The following is a 20,690-nucleotide window of genomic DNA, read 5'->3' on the forward strand; positions in this document are numbered from 1 at the left end:
TAAAGTTACCTTACAAATAACTCTGGTCTTCTATATTCTTCAGTTACATTTCCTTGTGATTTCCTATAATAAATCTCTTAGTGGCACTATTATTGATGCTACAGCAAGCACCTAATGTACGTTGCACACATTTGCTGTACAATGAATCAAAATGTCTTATCTTCCTCCTTTCTCCCTCCATATGTTTTAATCCCCAAAAGAATGGGTTTTGGCATGTTGAGAGCATTGCAAATCATAGTAAGGCAGAATTGCTTCTAGTATCACATTGTAAAGGATCAACGAAAAACACATTGTGTGAGGGTCCTTCAAGTGAAAGGACCACTTGAAGGTCAAAGAATTAAAAAGTTAGATTTCTATATCTGTAATAGAATACCACTACTAGTCTTTATTAACAATTAATTGTCTTCCTTAGACAAGCAAACAAAAAATAACCATGCAAACCTAAGAGAAATTATGCAGAAATTAAATGGGTTTTTTTGGTTTTTGTCTTTTTTTGTTTTCTGTTTTTTGTTATTGCTGTTGTTGTTGTTGTTGTTTTTTAAGGCAACCTTCATGCTTTGAATTTCAGGTGTCCGGTTTTCTGCCAAGTCACACCTTATGCAGTCATCTATCCATGTGTGACTATTCAATACCAAGTCCTGCCAACTTCTGTGCACAAGTTTCAGTTACAATATCAAACAGTAAAGCTAAGCTTCTAGGGTTGAACACTTTTCCAAGCTGTTTCATACAACAGAATAATAGGATAATTCAAATTGGAAGGGATCTCTGGAGTTCTCAAGTTGCATAGTGGGGTTAATTCTGTGGTCAGATCTCACTCAGCAATTTATCCAGTAGGATCTGAAAACCTACAAAGCTGCAAATGGCACAATCACCCTAGTCAGCCTGTTTCAATTCTTGGTTGTCCTCAGGGTCAAGAAGTTTTTCTTTACACATCTGAATCTTTTTTCTTTCAACTTATTTCCATTGTCCCTCATCTTCCTGCCATGCATTTTGCAAAGTGCCTGGCTCCATCTTCTTGATACCATCCTTCAAGATACTGTTTTGTCCAATAATGCCTCTTACCTGAAAATACTCAAATCTTTCTTCCTCTTAAAACAAATGGGATATATACTTTTCCACAATAAAAATTACTCTTGAAATACAAATGCTTTTACTGCAGAATAGGCTTAGAACCTCCAATCAGCAACCAGCAAGCTGCAGAATTCTCCCTCTCCCTCTAAGCACAACCAAACACCACGCATTTCGTCTTAGCTCTGTCTCAGGAAATATAATCTTATATTTGTAACTGTAAGAATAATCAAAATAAAACAAGGCAATACATTCTCTATCCATAAACGCAAACCAAAAAATATAGAGACGTGCCAATGTGGAAAATTCATGGAGACCCTGTAAATTAAGTATTTAAATGATTGTTTTTCTTCAGTACTTTACAGCTGTAATTCTTCATCTTACCTGACATGATTTACCACAGTATTTAGCAACTTTGCACTGAGAGCATCTGTGCAGATGTTCATTCCTGTTAAGAAAAAAAAAAAAACTGTTAAAAATATGAATAGAGCCTTATATTTATCCTTCTTACATAACTGGCAGTTTTCAAATATTGGAGGAAAAAAAAAAAAAAAAAGTACCTGGAGGAAATTTAAAAAAAAAACCTATAATGCATTGTAGCCCAAGAAGAAATTGTGCATTACATACAAAGCTGTTTTCACATTCCATTACTTGTATGACTTAACGTATGCGGGGCCACCCTGAATTAACAGCAGAGATATCAAATGTGACTTTTTTGTGTGTGTCATACAGCTACAATTCTAACGAGTTTGGGTTTTTAGATACCATTATATCTGCATACTTATTAAGCATCTTGAGCATTGTTTTCAGCATCAGCACATCTTAAGCAAGACCTGATTGTCAAACTGCAGTTATGACATCAGATTATAACTTTATTATTATAGAGCCTCAACGTGACAAGTCACAATAGAATTGGTGGTCAGTAAGACCAAACTAAAAATGCATTTAGAGGTGAAACAATGAAAATCTAATGAAAGTTAGGAGAATAACGTACAGAGATGCACAGCACAATCCAAGGGTAAAAAGTGTCTCCATCATTTTCTGATGTTGTCATAGTTTACAGTTATCCAAATTAAAAATAAAATATCACTATAGTTTTATAAATTTTCAGACATTAAACGTAAAAACATACACAGAGAACATCTTACACCTCAAATATGTGAATTCAAGAAGAAAGATTTACTCTAGAGCAGTAGAAAGGAGACAAAGATTTTGATGCTCCTCCCCCCTTGATTTTCTGTAGAAAGTACTACATACAGATTTACACAGAAGTAACATTCTTTGAATAGCTACTGTATGAAAACCACTATTTTGCTTTATAATATTTCGTAGGCATTCCTGCTGACTACCAAGAGAATCATATCATAGAATCATAGAATGGCTTGGGTTGGAAGGAATCTCAAGGATCACGAATCTCCAACCCCCCTGCCACAGGCAGGGCCACCAACATCCACATTTAATACTAGACCAGGCTGCCCAGGGCCCCATCCAACCTGCCCTTAAACACCCCAGGGATGGGGCATCCACAACCTCTGGGCAGCCTGTTCCAGCACCTCACCACTCTCTCTGTAAAGAATTTCCCCCTGACATCCAACCTAAATCTCCTCTCCCTCAACTTCAAACCATTTCCCCTTGCCCTGCTATTATCAACCCTTGTAAAAAGTTGATTCCCCTCCTGTTTGTAGGCTCTCTTTAGCTACTGGAAGGCTGCAATGAGACCACCCCACAGCCTTCTCTTCTCCAGGCTGAACAAGCCCAGCTCATGTTAAGTTTTTCATCCACCACGACCCCCAGGTCCTTGTCTGCAGGGCAATTCTCAAGGACTGCTCCTCCCAGTCTGTATACATGCCCAGGCCCAAGAGAATTACAAATTAGAAGTATTTCAGATACAAGCACATGTTCTGCTATTACATGCCATGCTAAGCAGCATGTTCCGTCAAGGACATGAAAGACTCATTTTTAATAAATGACCCACAAATTCTTTCTAGATGTTTTGCAATTAACAGCACAGATGAACACTTTGCTGAAGCTAGACATTTCAAATTACTGAAAGATGACAGGACAAGAATTTCAACTTCTTTACTCACTGCTTTGTTCTTCCTATAAGTCTGCCAGTGAACTTTTCATAACATATTAATCATAGGCAATGCTATCACCAAAAAATCTGCCCACCAAACTGTGAAATAAAAATGAAAGAAAAAGAGATAGAGCTCTGGTATGCTGCTTAGCTGTTCACCTGCACAGCTGTAGTCCTCAAGTCTGCCACTCTGCAGTGTGCCTCTGCTCTTTGCCATAGTTCTGCTCTACTCAGCTTCACAGAATCACAGACAACATGAGGGATCTTTCAGCCTCTCCTTTTCCAGAAAACTTCTTTTGTTCCACAATTCTACATCTAGTGAACTCCATCAAACTTCTCTTTATCACCTCTTCCTGTAGAATGACTTGGCAAAACATTTTCAAAACCAGACTTTTTTTTGTTCTAAATACTATCCACCTAAACAATGTGAGTTATGGCTTGGCTAATACAGCATTAGCAATTTCAGTGACATGCACATTAAAGTACCAAAAAGGCCAAGAACCAACACACAGAAGACAGATTCTAAAAGCAGAGTAATTATAACTTTTTAGAGACAGATTTTAAAGGAATGGATGCCCATAAGTACTGGAAAACTCTCTCATACAGATTCCACATCCTTCCATCAGTCTAGATCTGACAACCTCAATAAACTACAAACACACCTTGTCAGGGTCTGTTTTTCCCAAAAGATGCCGTGATTTACTGTAACCACTGATGAAGTCACCAACACTGGCTTATTCATTTTATAAAAAAGAAAAAAAGAAATAGACCATACACCACAAAGCACCAAGCTTCTTCTGCACCCTCTGAAGTTTCAGTACTTCACAGGATTAGATTCCTTGCATCTTTCACCACAAAGGGTTAACAATGCTGTAGTGACAAACAAATACACACAGAAATCGAAGGACTATTACTCTAAATCTGTTTTTTTTTCCAGACTGACACTACCAGTCAGATTACTTGAATAAGATGATCCTTGCTGTCACTGTATAACAAATTAACAATCTATTCATCTTTTGGGGTTGTTCTCAGTGACAAGTAGATGTAGGACACCACTTACAGACCTGAACAGCACAGCTACGATGAAACAGAATCACAGAATCAGAGAATCACAGAATCACAAGGTTGGAAACAACCTGCAAGATCATCCAGTCCAACCACCCTCCCATTCCTATTAGTACCACAAGCACTAAACCATCTCTTGTAGCTCCTCATCCAGGCGCCTCTTGAACACTGCCAGGGACGGCGACTCCACCACCTCCCTGGGCAGCCATTCCAGTGCCTGACCACCCTTTGAGAGAAAAAGTTTCTCCTAACATCCAACCTAAACCTCCTCTGGTATAACTTCTGGCCATTTCCTCGGGTCCTACTATTTGCCTGGGAGAAGAGGCCAGACCCTTTTGCACCACAACCTCCCTTCAGGAAGTTGAAACGGTTGTTTTGAATTCCAGACCTCTCCCTCCTGGATGAAAAAAAATTCCTTTAGACTTATAGTATCCATGAATCTTGCAACGTGGCATTTTAAATGTAAAAAAAGCATGATTCAACACACTTACTCTGAATATAAAGAATTCAAAAATAAGATTCATGTATTTGTGTATATATGATTGATGCATTTTAGGACATCTTTAAAAAATGAGACTATTTGCCTATTTTATTCCAGTCCTGCATATTTTATTAACATTACAGATTACTGAAACAAAGTCACTGTCAAATGCAGTATCTACTGCATCCCACCAGTGTGACCCACCTGAGTCACAGACTGCAAAGGCTGCCCAGGCAGTGTCAGCACGGTCAGATGCTACCAGCACCACGCCTGCACCCATACAATATGCAAAATCTTGCCCTTTTGAAAGCATCAGATGAGTAGTTAGTAAGTACAACCCAACAACAACAACCGCAGTGAATGAAAGCACTTTTGCCTGCTGGGGAAGAGCCTAATACAATTAGAAAACACAAAGAAACCCAAGCAAACACAATTAGGCTACTTAATTTATAATGGAAATGCATCCACACTTCTCTGGTGATTGCAGGCACTTGACTTTCAGCCACTGCACACCAGATGAGCACAAGATGTAACACAGTATTTGATTACCAGGCTGTGCTCACCTCTCCTTGCTGTACAGTTTATTCACACTTCTGATGCTGCCACAGATTGCAGGATGAAAGGGCAATCTCACATGAATTCCCTATTGCATTTTTGTAGTTGATACTGCTTTTCAGTTAATAATCCAGCTCTATAATACGTGTCACAGAAGAGGTGCTCTTTCACATGCACATCATGTAGAACTAATTTCCTGAACAAATTCTTAAGCCTTTTATTCAGTCGAACACATCAAGTGCATGGTGCTTACTTGGATTTTTCTGAGTGCATGCATATCAGACCCATCACACAGTGAAAGAAATCAATACACACAGCAAGCAAACATGCCACTCATCATTTTGCTAACTCAGCTTGGTCTTCCAATAATAAAAGTAAAGATGCTTATAACAAACTGCATTTTTAACTTGGTTGATCTGTGAGCAGTGGGTTACATGTGGCGCAGTGACCACCTTCCTTCCCATCCCTCAGCAGATGGAGAACAACACATAGCAGCAGAGCTGCTCACGTACGTGGGCACTAGCTATGCAGAAGGGCATCTGCAGCACACCAAAAGTGACAGCACAGCTCTGGGGATAAAGGCAAAAGATACCAAAGGAGGACTTGTGCAGGGGATAACATGCCCAAGGCCTGCCAAGCACCTGCACATCCGAAATCCAAGTCCTTGGCAAGCAACAAGAGCATCTACCCAAGGCCCAGGCACCAGTATCACATGGCTCAGTCTACTGCAGAGGAGCTTCCTTCCCCCTTCTCCCCTGGCCCCAGACATCCTCTGTCATTACAGGCAGGTTTTGCAGGCAAGGAGGTGCTAGTTCCCCTGTCATGTAATCCTCTTCATACACAGGTGTAGGGTCCCACTTCACCCTTTGAGCTTACACAAGAATGATGTTGGAAATCCATGTTCTTCAAAGTCATACAAAAATGCCCCATATTTTCCACTTGCATGCTTTACTGTGTTGAGAAAGCACATGAATTACTTTTCTAATGTAAAAGTAGCACTTGGGAGAAGTGGCATTTCAAGGGGTAGTTAGAACAGCCAATTTAGAATTAAAAGGCAGTAACCACAGCTAACCATCAGACTGACTTATTCAAGTGAAAAGTAAGAGAGATCTTGTATATGAGAAAAAAAATTATTTCCAAATACAAGCATACTCTCCTTTACACCCGAAAACACTTCAGAAGTGGTACTGCATTGCTCAGGAAAGAAAGAAAACTCATGGCAAGAGTTCAGACATTTGTGCTCTCACGTGAACCACCCAGTAACACAAACATACAGTTTGTTTGGCATACCCACAGCTTTAGTCTTGGCTTCTGAAGTCTCATGTGTCATCCTGAATGCTGCAGTTTGCAGTAATTCTTGCTACATTCAACCTTGTATTTAACACCTCAAAATGTTTCTGGATACGTTCTGCAAGCAAAAACTCAATTCAGACACATGAAGGAAGAGAGGATCCTTCTGCTTAGAATGAGCATCAGTTCTGTTCAGATCTTAGCAACTATCATCTTTACATCGTTACATGTGTACTACCTTTTTTTTGTTTGTTTGTTTAAAAATACACACTAAGTAGGTGATAAATGTGCCATGTCATATTACTTCAGTTAACTGAGAGTTCTGTGGTTTGGTTATTATCTCCCATAATTGGACTCTTCTGAAGAACCACTAGTCCAAATAAATTTCCAAATAAAATTTTGTTGTAGTCAACAGTCATTTCTTTGTTCCACTATGATGTTTTCCCATAAAATTTATGTTAGATTTTGTTTTTTCTTCTTTGGCAGCTTGAAGGAATCAAGGCTGAAGCAAGACTGGGAAAACAATAAACGAAAGCCATCCATTGGATAGATTATCATTTATTTTCATGTAGAAACTAGTCTTTCTGTTCATGCAACATTAGCAGCATCACTAAATTGTGATGAGAAAACATTTACTTTTCAAAAACTTCATAGTATTTTGTGAAGATATAATCTGTTAAAATACCACACTCACAGAATGGTGCAAGAGCACTTGTTGAAATTGAAAAGTTATCTAAAGTCACAAGTAGAAGATTCTCCCTCGGAGAAAATTCTCCCACTAGAAAAAAAAAAAATATATATATATATACTTTTTTTTTTTTTTTTTTTCTGAAATTACAGCTGCTGAAATAAGCAGAATAAGCAATAATCCGCTGTAACCAAGAAGAGAAACTCATAACTGAACAATGAGCTGATAACTGACGAAAAGCTTCAAATGCAATCCTTTCCAACAAAATGAATGAACTTTTAAGAACAAACACCTAACAGTATGAACCACAGCACGAAAGACATTTACTTTTGAATTTTATCTCTTTATTCAACGCTTACTCTGACCCTAATCAATGCAAGAAAGTACAAGAAAAATTATAGAAAACCCAGAGAAGGCTTCAAAAGTAATTTCAGTAGTATAGGGCCACATTCTGTCCCCTTTACCCAAAACTATAATTCAGGTTAAGCATTTAGCATCTCCCATAAGAGTCCTTATTTATTCTAGAGTACTAACTAGCTTTAATGTAAAATACCTTCCGTATCTTACACATGCATACACGCATGCCACCACTTTATCAACAAGGCTGATGAATAAAATAAATGCTACCACAAACAAAATCAATAGTTGTATGCAAATACTGTGGTTATCACCAAGTAAGAGCAATGATGCAAAACTACAGGAAAGTTTGGATCTGAAAGTAGGCAACTACTTAGGGTTGCCTCCTAAACTTACTTGCTCTGCAAGGCTACTTGGACACTTTCCCTCAAATGTCCAAAGGATTCTTGTAATGAACTGCACTGCTCATAAAATGTCACTACAGATTTTTCTAGTAAAATAATATAAAAATAGCTCCTGACATCAGTAACTCCACTCCCACTTCCAGTCAACCCTTTAGGACAGAATGGCTTTCTACAGTGGAACTGGCCAAAATGCTGCAATGACTGATTCCAGAAAGCCTCTGCACATTTGGATTGTTTATACTCAAAACAAATTATCAGAGAGCCTGAAATCAGCTCCATATCGCTTTATCACACAGACTACTCTATGTACTCTGGTGACATCCTATGGTTAAAAGTGTAATAGATGTTTCTTCAGTTGCAATGATTAGTCACTCCAGTTTCCCTTTTCCATTTAATCAAGATTATAAAAAGTCAAAAGAAATGTCTGTACCTATAATGAGGTTGAGATATTTTCAGAAAAAAAAAAAAAAAAAGGAACCATAATTTGACAGACAAGAGCACTATGGCTAAGATGCCCAAATGCACTTCCCACCCATCCCACGTACCAATTTGACAGTAGGGAAAAGCTGTATAATTTTCACTTTTTCCAAATTTGTTGATCTTCAAGATAAAAGCTTTAAAAAAAAAAAAAACCAAAAACCTATCAAATTCAGAAGCATACTTTAGTGTATTTTAGAAGACAGAGTAATCACTAGCTTCAAGATAAGCCATTCTTGTTAAGAATTAACAGTTAGACCAGGAAGGCATGTAACACTGGTATTCAATTCAAGAACCTCAGCAGCACTAAATGATACGCTTTAAGATGTGTACACACTTAGGTATTTCTGGAAAATGGCAAGCCTCCCTCACAAACTATGTCTTTGATTAGTACTGGTACATTTCTGACAGTAGTCAACACCTACATAATAGATACTTATTCCAGTTAAGGAAGTTTCAGAATAATTTAGTATCCCTCAGAAATTACTCAATTTTTTGAAGACTGACCATGAATTTTACTTGGAGAGGAAGAATCAAGGGGTTTTTTTCTGAAGCTATTACTTCCATTCACAGAATTCATTTTTAAAGAAGTCATGGGAATTCCAATATACAACATGCTTCCATACACATAGCCATTGGTTTCCCTCTTTTTCCTTACAACATTATTTTATAGTGAACAATGAAAAAAGAAGGAGCTGGAAAGCCATAATATCTGTCATGAGAGATTGTCATCTACTTGCTTACTGAGTTGGCCCAGCCACAACACATCAGCACACACATTGTCATTTCAAAAATTGCTACTGGTATGGGAGAAATTTCAAAGAGGAATTGATACTTCAAGGAGGTTTGACCTAATATGAAGAATTATAAATTGATGTGCACTGACTGTTGGCTCAGCAGGATTATCCAGCTAAAACTGCTGGGGGTTTTTTTGTTTTTGTTTTTTTTTTAAAGCTCCAGAAAATATTATGTTTACATCACTATAAATCTTCAGTTAAATCTCATTTTCTCCATGGCCAAGAAATGTGAGCCTTTAATCATCGTACTGTAGCTTTAGCAACGGGTCATGAGTGAAATCAGATTACTTGTTTCAGTTCAACAAGCATGGAACGAGACTTTGTAGAGTAGGGTACAAGAAAATGAGAAATAGTTTTTCCCTGTTAGTAAAAGGAGAGACTGAAGGTTTATTGTGACACACAAAAGCTAGAAGAACAGTACAGGTTTTGTTAACACAGAGCAGAACTGATACAGCTTGCAAACAATAGTATTAAAATTAACAGCAATACTGTGTTGTGCAGGGTAAGAGAAATGCCAGCAGCACCTGTGTGAAAAACATGAGCCTTCAGTAATTTCTAAAGTGAACCATGTCCCAAACCAATGAAATGAGAATGTCTCTTCTTCTATGGGAGAAGGAGAACCGAGCCTGACCCCCCCCATTCATTACAAATAATAATAATTTGGAGGAAAAAGAAAGTTTAATAGGCCAAGGACTGAAGAATCAATCCCTGCCCCAACACATACACTTTTTAAATGATTTTTCTGCATCCCCATTCTAAACCCTGACTTAGGTGACAATCAGCAGAGATTCATCCCAAAAGAGACAGCTACATAACTAGGAAACTGGAAAGCTTATGCTCACGAAGCCTCCATAAACCTAGGATAGAAGCCTGGATTATTCCATTAGTTCAGTATTAATCATTCTCGTAGAACTCAGGAACTTTGAAAATGCCTGGTAACTGAGCTACAAATACTAATTTGTGTTGGCAATGCTCAAGACAGAATTACAAACAGATGCTCTAGGTTTGCCTGAAAAACTAAGTCTTCTTCTGAACAATTAATGATATTGCCAGAATAAATAAATATGCAGTCATCTGCTAACATTAAGTATATTTAAGCTCAAAACCCTAAACCAAAGTATACATTCTATGAAAACATTAAAGAGATAATAAGCTAGGCATTGCCAAGTCAATTGTTTTACGTCAGTAAAAGAATACACTATGGCTATTTTACAGCAAAGAGATGATATGCTCAATAGTACCATCACATACCAAAAAACTACATGTGGGAAGAGTACCACTGAGACATGAACTCAGTAAAATACTCAAGGAAGAATGATCTCATTATCAACACATCTTCATACTACAGAAGGTGTCAGGGACATTGACTTTGAAAATAAAATGAAAATTTAAAAAAAAAACAAGAAATGCAAACATTTTCTAAAACTGGAAAGAAAAAATATATTTAGTACACCATTACATTTAATTTGTGGAGCATTAGAGTAACATTAAACGCACCCCAAACTAATCTCAAAAAGACAAATTGGTCATATTATGCTTAACTAGAACTCTTTTGAAGAAATAAACCAAAAAAGCAGCTGATGTGCATTCCTCTATGGGATCTGCATATTTTTATAAAGAAGTAACTCATTCTTGTATCTCTTCAACTCTTCGAATTTGCTCATCATATGAAATGCAACAACTCAGCTTTGTCTTGAGGAAATCAATTAAGTTCCCAAATATTCACTTATTTTAGTTGAACTGTTTAGGTTTCTAAGATGACAAAAACTTTATTTATGAAAGCATAGTTAGGGTGCATATATCTAGGTATTTGCACATTTATAGAGGAAAACATTTATTGGGTGAGTCAACAGCTGCAGTAAAAGCACCAACTACAGAAATTATGTAAATAAAAGGAGGAAAACCTTAAATTTCTGGGAACTAAACTGTTGTGTTCTCAAACATAGCACTGAAGACAAAACTTGCAGTGCCATCCTCTTGCTCAGCAATGGATTTCTTTTGTACCACTGAAGTCTTTGACATTTCTGCCAACAGTGACAGCGTAGGGTGAAGGCAGTAATGGAGAAAATGATAGACCTGGGTGAGTTTCTTCCAATGAAGAAACTGCAACATCCTGTGCTCACCATTGCACTGAGAGGACTAACCCCAGCAGAAATATTTGCATGTTGCAGTACTAAAGCACACATGCAGGTAGCCTTTTTAGGCTTTTCATCTCATCTCATTTGTATGTTATCCCATAATAACAAAATTTGGCAAGACAGGCTTCCATCAAAATAACACTTGCGCTGTGTTTGCACGCCCTGTAGGAGCGGCACAAAACCAGTGCCCTCACTAATGTGTATAAATGACTGCCTGATGGCTGCACAGATGTTCCACTGTGTATTTGTATGGGCACTGTGGTCATTTTGGAAAGCCCTTCTCCAATCTGTCACAGAGTACCTGTTCCTAGTTTCCTGACCTGGGGAATAAGATTCAGCATCACATGGCTTACTGATAATTGCCACACGCTCAATCTGTTGTGAACAAAACGCACGTTATCACTGCCTCCCTTTGAGGAACAGCCGTACATTAAGCAATTGGAGAAGCGATGGTAGTATTTATGCTGCTGATAAGCACTGCAATTTAATACACCTTAGAGCTTGCACTTAGGTCCTTTTGTACAAGTCATGTGGCCTTTAACAAGTGATATATATTTTCTCCTCTAATGCAGCTTCAACCATATACTGCCCGTGAGCACTAATTACAGAGTAATCACTGACAGTCCAAACTCACCCTCTAAATGGTTTACAGAGAATAAATAACAAAAGGCTATGGCAAATAGAAACAGATTCCCTTAGAATCAGAGTTTCTGGTTTTGCATATAACTACTTTCTAACAAAGATGACAAGACAATCCACTTGAGCATTATTTTCTCTCTTTAATCAGATAGAAGAACTGGGCATTTAACGTCCACATATAAAGAGGTTAAATGCCAAGGTTGCTAAAGGTAACCTTGATGTAGCAGCCAGATGATGGATGATCATGAACAATAAAAAGACATTTCAAAATTTAAGATCACAAGGACAGACAATTGTTGTACATCATTGCTATTTAGACATTACTCCTTTTGTGTACAATGACATACTGTGACGCAGGAGTCAGCAGGTCAACAGCACCAACTATAACACGCAAAGCTGTTCTGTGTCACTCTAATAGCACATAAAACTGTAACAGCAACCACGTCCAGGAAATTATTCAGTATTTTGTTTTAAGACATCCTTTTGCTTAGTTTCAAAATCGTAAAAGCTGTTAAAAATATACCTTGAGCTGTTAGCAGCGGAAAAAGGATGAGACAGTCTCACTGGTATAAAAAGAGAACTAATTTTGAATATGAATTTAAAATACAGTAACATTAGGAAACACTATAAAGTGTCTCATGGTATATTTTGAAGATCAGAAATACTCATGGTAAAATTCAGTTCTGTGATGGCACATATTGCTGAAAAATACTGTTTAGCTTCTCTGCTTTTTAAATATCTTCATTATAACTTTTCAAGCTTTGTACATTCAGGAGTTTCTGAAAACAAAAATCCACGCACAATAAACTTTTTTCAGAATATTTCACCATTTAATTGTTAAAGCATCGACAACTTAATTTTTGGTTCATTCAACTGTTAAAGCAAAAAATGTCCTGAATACAACAATCTCAAAAATAGAAAATGGTATGAACAATAAAATGACATTACAGCCATTTCCAGTTCTAGCAGCATCATCTATCTGCTCTACCCCCACTCCACTATGACCTCAACTAGAGCTGCTGAATGCATTACAGCCAAGGGGCAGCTTACCTCATAGCAAGCATAAATCCATCGCTTGTCCACCTCTGCTATGCTTCTGTGAAGCCCCACTTGCTGTCCCGCATCCAGGTCTGGGTCCCCCCAGCACAAGAAAGATATGCTGAAGTGGGTCCAAAGGAGGGCCACAAGGATGATCAAAGGGCTGGAGCACCTATCCTATAAAGTTAGGTTGAGGGAGTTGGGACTGTTTAGTTTGGAGAAGAGAAGGCTCTGGAGAGACCTCATTATAGTCTTCCAGTAGTTGAAGGGAGCTCGTAAAAAAGGTGTAGACTGAGTTCTTACATCTTTTGATGCTAACAGGACAAGGGGAATGGTTTTAAACTAGAAGACGGAAGATTCGGGTTAGATGTCAGAAGGAAATTGCTTACTCAGAGGGCTTGGCACTGCTGCCCAGAGAAGCTGTGGTGCCCCATCCCTGGAGGTGTTTAAGGCCAGACTGCATAGGGCCCTGGGCAGCCTGAGCTGGTGGGTGGCAGAGCTGCCCATGGCAGGGTGTTGGGGCTGGGTGGGCTTTGAGATCCCTTCCAACTCAAACCATACTGTGATTCTATACTTCAAGTTAACTAAAGCACAAAGGGTTGCAGTGATACTGAGAAAAAGACAGAAATCCCAGTGCGTGCTTTACCAGGATTTGCCCAGCAGCTATGGCCTGGGCAGCAGGATGTTGACTTGCCAAAAGGAGCCCTGCTCTGAAAAATTTGGAGGCATCAGCCCTGGTGAGCTGAATGGTAGCTCATGGAGGTGCAACCCCTGCTATTGTGGGATTGCAGTGATGCCTGCTGTGTGTTAGCAACAGCAATTGCCAACTGCAAATTGAAGTGGCTGAACTTCATCTCTCCATCAGTTTCAGGAGTCACAAAACCTTGACCCAAGGCAAGGACCAGGCTTTTAATCCTGTTTGTGAAGCAGATGGCCACACAAACTTGTTTTGAAGGAAAACTAGATTACATCATGCATTTCACAGGCTATTACACTACACCTCCCTCATCATTTAATTTTTCAGATACTCTGTCATTTCATTAGCATAAAATTGGAAAGGAGAAAAAAAGAAATAAAAGTCTCATCAAGCAATCCTGACAGCTACAGTTTCCTACACCACTTATTTCAATGATGTGTTCATTACCATGTCACTGTGTCCAGCAATATCATTTAAATAGCAGTGGGCATCAAAGAACTTTAAAGACAGTGGAGAAGGGTAGGCAAGTCAGCCCCAAAGCAGGTCAGTGAAGAGGTGAGGGAAGGAGCAGGGGCAGCAGACTGCAGGCAAGTCACAGCTCAGAGCCATGGGCACTACAGTAGCAAAAGAGATGGGAACAGACAGACAGGAAAGGGAGAGGGAGGGAGTAGCAGCATCTTGGCACAGCAAAACACCAGCAGCCCTCCTATGTCCAAATGATGAACGAGGAGAAACTAGTCTCAGATGAAGCACCCAGCTGTCCTCCTGGTTATTTTTCCTTCAAATCTATATGAAGATTTGGATTTCACAGAAACTGACAATGAATCAGCTGCATGTAACAGAGCCCAAACTTTTGTCAGAAAAAATAGGTTGATGATGTCACTATCTGTCCAAGCACTGAAATGACCTACAATTAAACCAAGTTTTCAATGCAATTAAAGTAAGTACTCAAATACGATACAAAAACTGTCTCAGAATGATTTTAAAAATAGACAAAGATTATTTACGTATATCCAGATCTGGAAGTGATCTTGTGGCACTGAGAATTTTTTCACATTTAATATTTTAACTCACTGGCATGTAAGAATCTCTCTACCATTCAACCATAGTTAGCCAGAAATAGTGTATGTGTGAAAGCTATAAAAACAATTTCAAAGGCAGTCCTTTAAAACTACCATTGAAAATGATGCACAATTTGATGCCCTCTACTTCTTTATTCACCTAAACAGAAGACTAACGAGATAAAATTGGCTCAAAACCCAAACACCAAATGATATGACCATTATCATCACACCCGTAAACTTAGAGTTAATGAGTTCTGCATGAGTTATATGGTACAGAATAAAAACTATGTTATATTCCCTTTTTGCTACAGAGATTGTTACTACGATAATCTTCTAGTCATTAAACAGCTGTAAATATCAGCTGCAGGCACAAGACACTCTGGCCAGTAGCCTCAAAATAAATCAGCAGCTTTTATTTTAACTTTCAAACCATTTTTCAAGGGGAAAATGCTGTGCCTTTAGACTATAACTTGTACCCTTTTTTTGTTGTTTTTTTTTTGTTTGCTTGTTTTGGTTTCGGTTTTTGCACTGGTACCAACAAGTAGTCATTAATAGTCTAGTTTTCATTTAAAAAAAAAATCACAGCCATCTCAACATTAATATACCTGTTTTATTTCTTCTCAAAGGATTTTCCTCTGTTTTTTAGGAGATTGTTTGGCAGCAGCTCAGCCAACCCACTAAAACAAAGATTTCATATGCTGTCTCATCTCACCCAGAAGGTTGCGATTAAGGTGGGATTCCAAAGACTCACCAAATAGAGCACTCACTACTTAAGAGTCACCAGAGCAGGTCGTCAGACAACCATGGCCCAGAAGAACAATACAAGGCAATTTATTGAGCTTTCTAACAACTGATCAGCTACTTTGAGGCAAAACTAGGCAAGTTTCTAACAATTAGTAAGCACCATGGATAAGGGTACTTGGCACAGATGTTATTTCCCCCTTAACTATTTCACAGCAAATTTAGGCAGCAGCTACTGAAGAAAAGCAAGTAAAAGAACAAAGAGAAGAAATAAAAACAGCGAAAGAGATTTAAAGACAGGTAGAGCTCGCCACTCTTGGATCCAGTACTGTCTGGAGTTTGTGGTCTTGATCTGGGTATAAATACACGTGGTTCCGCATTATATAGTCTGATTATCTGGGACCACCCTTCAGGGCAGCACCCTATTTGTGTCAAAAAGACTCAGGAATTTCTGATGAGTCTCTGGCCACCATGGACACCCTCCTCCATTTTCTGATCTTTATAAGCCATGAGGGGACGTGAGAGGAAATGAAGGTAAACTTAAGCCCATCACTCCACCTCTGCAGAGTGAGGTTCCATAGACCTTACAATCTTTCAACTTGGATCCTTAAGGCTCCATTCTTCCATTCTCACTGTTGTTAAGCTTAGTTACTGTTTGAGTCAACAAGTTCCCTGTACAGCCCTTAAGGCTCCATTGTCCAAAGCCCCATTCTGTCTCAGACCTATGGCATGCAGAAAACACATAACTGTCTTTGTTGTTGTTTTATTGAATTATTGAATATTTACTGTATTATTGAACGGTGATAGTATTAAGAAAGAGTCCATTGAGTAGAAAGCATCACTGATACCCAATTAGGTTTTTGGAGGAATTACTTGTGAACTTAAAATCACCTTGAAGCTTATAAATGTCTTATAAGATTGTACAATCAAATCTTTCTAAAAGGGCAAAGTGCATGGTGACCACTGTCAAATTAATTGTTCAATCAAGAAGCAGTAAGTAAAAGGAGTTAGTTCTGTTCTGCTCCATTGCATACAGTTACATCTTTGATAACTGCCTCATGGGAGTTTATGGATCCTCCGTGACCCCTGTAGAAACTCAATTGACTTCTTCCCTGCAAATTCTATTAGAATCGGTCCCTGCATCGCTGCTCACAATAATCAAGAACAGAGAGCCTGATTTATGGATAAGTATTTCGTTTTAGCCTAACTCAATAGAATATAAAATAGATAAGGTTATGAGATGGCTGTTTAAAAAAAAATAGAAAAAGGAAAAAAAGTCAACTACATCCCATTCTATACCATATGCTACAAAAGAAGTTTTAAATTTAAAAAAAAAAACACAAAAAAAATCCTATACTGGAAGTCCTTCAGGAACATGGGGAAGGTGAAAGAGGAAAGTGTTTTGCCTATATATTGGCCTTTTCGAAAGTACCAAGATTTGTACACAAAAGAAATCATAAATGACTAACAGTCACACTGTTATGGCATCCAAATGTTCTAAAGTTCACCTACAGCAAGAAGCATCTCTTTTACAGAATGTAAAGGTTCCCAGTAGGAGCAAAACTGATGAATTTAAGAAGATGGCTCATGCTGTTCACTAGTAAATTTAACAAGCTTCATGGGCTAATTCTTCTTCAGAGATCTAGCAGCCCCTAACAAAGATACAATAGTTATTTTTCATTTCCTTAAAGTTATAGGCTATACTCAGCTATAAATATTTAGCACTATTCAACTACTTAGTTCAGCTTGTAATTTCAAGATATTTGAACTGACCAAAGAACATAAAATATTCATAAGAATAATAAGACATCTCATAACAGAGAACACTGGCACAGCAAAGGCGTTAAGTAAACTTCGGATATTTCTTTTTTTATTATCACTTTGCTCCAAAATTTCTACAGTTTGGATCCTCCCACCAAGAAGGATCCAAGTAGTTTCAGGTAATAGAAACCATTTCCACATTATAAAAGCTGGAACAAAATCTGCTGGAAATAATTATCAAATGATGAGCAGAACAAGCTTATAGAAAATTAGCAGATTTAATTACTTAGCCTAATGTCATACTTATGGCACGTGGGACAAAGAGGGAAAAAAATACTTTTTTTTTGTGTGTGTGTGTGGTCATGAAAGAGTGACTGAAAGCAAACTACTAGAATATTAAAAGTTTGGGAAGTTACAATAAAGGTTTAGACCCGAGGATGGGTCAGCTTACGAATACTTATGCTTAGGGAAAAATTCCTCCTTTCAGTGCACTTTGGAAACGATTTAAGGCCATACACAGATAATCAGATTACAAAATGAAGATAAACACAAGAAACAACAGTGATTCCAACACAGAAACTCTGGAGGAGTTCAGAAGCCAACACAGAACCTGAAGGGAATTTTGAAAAGTCAATGCGCCTGCAACGCAAATCTACCTGAGCTGAAGGGAAGAGCCTTCCTAACTCCCCTCTCTGATGGCAGAACACCTGTGCTGATTTGTTTTGAATCCATAAAGCCTCCCTCTCCCAGCATGTGCATTAGCTACATCGTAATTATGTCCAGAGCAACCTATCTCCCCGCTGTTACAGAAAAACCCACATACTTCATTGAGCTGGTAATTATCTTTACTGCCACTAACTTGGCCACTCAGCCAAGATGAGTCTCTTGCAACAAAGGCTTTCTTCACTGCAGCTTTATGAATCCAAAGTTCATTTCTTGGGGTTTATCAGACAGATCTAGAACTTGGATTAAAGATGTCAAAAATGAGATTCAGATAAACACAGACTGATGGTCAGAGTTTATTACCAAAATTTGCAGTTCTCATAGAAATGTAAGCACACCCATCTCAAGAATTTGACATTTAGCCTTCTCATGGCGATACAAAAAAGAAACAGACAGACAAACCCTATACTAGGACATCTGACCAGGGCACTGCAGCTCATTCCTTCCTTTGGCAACACAAAGATACTGCTCTTTGTAAAAAGCTTTTCTTGGATGAAACACTTCTCTCCCTTTGCTCCCACTCTCAGTATATGATCTGTACAGGCATTCGCATCGTGCCCACCCAAACTACACCCACCACAGCAGAGCTGCAGCACATACAGCCAGCAACCCATCCCACCCCATTCCAAGAAGCCTCCAGGGCTGATTTCTCCACCTAAAGCTTCTTCTCAGCAATTTCAAGTTGTGCATCTCAGCAGCTGTGTGGAACACAGAGGGGCTTTACACACCCTGATCTGGCAGAACACATCTCCATGTCACAGCACTGGACCTGCTTGCGCAAACCAAGCGATTAACAAAGCTCACATGTGCATTCCAAAAAGCAAGCCACATGCTGAGAAGAAAAAAATAGCTGGAAGAAAATCTATGAAAGCAATTAAAGTATGCAGGCCCTAACGTAGGGAAGAACTTATGGAAGTTCTGACATCAGCATGTTTTTCAGTCCACGCAAGGTACATTTAGTGAGACTGACTGCGAGTGAGATTAGAATGGGAAAACAAGAAAACCTTACATATTTTGACACCTTCATGCATCTTCACTGCATTAAGCGCTCGGGTTGGATCATTCTAGGCAATACTCACAGCAAGTAAACACAAGGTTGCCATAGACTGGGGGTAGGGGAAATCAACTCATATTTATTTTAAATCTGTCTTGTAGAGAATACTTATGGGAGCTTATTATTAACCGCACTTAGGAAATACACAGCTGCCAAGCCCATAGCATAGAAAATATGTAACATATTTGCAAAGCTTATCATTTTAATCAGGAGAAAAAACACATCCCCTAAAAATAAGCTGAGATCATTTCGTAAAAAAACTGCCCAGTGTCTATAGCACTATCACTATTATAATCTTTAAAAGAATATAAAATTGTTCTAGTTCTAAGTCTTCCTGGTGCTCTATCTCAATTTATTTCGGACAGTTTATATGATGGCAGTAACAGCAGCTGAATTTCTAAAAAGGGTCTGTCATAATTTGTCGCTTATTGTCACTGCCACATTTTAAATAATCGTTAGAGTGATTACAAGGTTAAACCTGCCTTGTAAGGAAAAAATCTTGCTTCGGTGAACGAGCTCTAGATTACATTGATTATAAAGTCAGTCATTATGTTCTCACAAAGATAGTTTTCTTAATGAAAGGAATTAAAGGAATACTAGATCTGAATAATTTTATTACCCCGGATTAACACACTTCACTCAAAACATGGTGATTTTTTTTTTCCTACTATGATGAGTGCTCCCTTGAAAGTTTCTCCATTTGTAATGACAGATGGCTTTTCATCAGAAACTACAGATTCTCAGGTCTCTTTTTTTATTGCAGAACTGTATTTGAAGTGACAGTTCCATAGCAAAAGAAATTCTAATCCTTCGACATCAAAGTTTAAATTTCACTCTTTCAAACTAAATATATCTTAATGAACCAAAAGCTACTCATGGGACTCCAGATCCATCTCTTCCCTTTAGTGGAACAACTCCCATAGTTCAGCCTAGTAAAATCATAGCATGGGGCAGCAGGGCTGCCTGTAATCTCTGAATAAATTTGCATATATTTTTGATTGGTTTCATAGAATGGCTCAGGTTGGAAGGAACCCCAAAGATCATCAAGTTCCAACCACCCTGCCACAGGCAGAGCTACCAACCTCCAGAGGTTTGGATTATTCTACAGGAGACAAAAACATAATAGTTCTACTAGGTTTAAAACAAGACACACCTAAAAACACCTTAAAAATATCATAACCACTTCTTGGAAAGAAGGAACCATACAGCATCAGATACAGCTAAGGTAGTTGTAAAAGGAAACACCAATCACAGGTTCAGGATCATTTGTACTTCAAGAAGCACAGGTCCAACGTTTGACTGATCGAAACACCAAGGTTTAAGCTCTAACAAAATAAAACAGGGTTTCTTTTATGTTTCTTATTTGCCATTAGCTACACCTGCAGTTTCTGGATAAAAAGGGGAAAGCTTTGGCTTTTTAACCACACCATATCTGAACAAAACAAGAATTCATCTCAGCCTGCCTCTGGGCTGCCAACTGTTGCTGGGCAATGACTCACATTACAGTTCTTTAGCTGAAGGTTCTAACCAAGTCAATAAAAAAAGTCTCCTTAGACCTCCCTACAGTTACATCCTT

General features: G+C 38.4%; 1 protein-coding gene across 1 annotated transcript in view; it reads right to left on the reverse strand.

Moving 5' to 3' along the window:
• Positions 1-20,690, reverse strand: part of SMYD3 (SET and MYND domain containing 3) — a 359,693-nt gene that overhangs the window by 322,465 nt on the left and 16,538 nt on the right. The window contains exon 2 of the mRNA XM_042817530.1: positions 1,453-1,516. Within this exon, the coding sequence (XP_042673464.1) occupies positions 1,453-1,516 (64 nt within the window). The remainder of the gene's footprint in view (positions 1-1,452; positions 1,517-20,690) is intronic.

This window comes from Centrocercus urophasianus, unplaced genomic scaffold (genome assembly GCF_019232065.1).
Source record: "Centrocercus urophasianus isolate 14NV4802_14NV808 unplaced genomic scaffold, USGS_Curo_1.0 seq_10, whole genome shotgun sequence".
Classification (NCBI taxonomy): domain Eukaryota; kingdom Metazoa; phylum Chordata; class Aves; order Galliformes; family Phasianidae; genus Centrocercus; species Centrocercus urophasianus.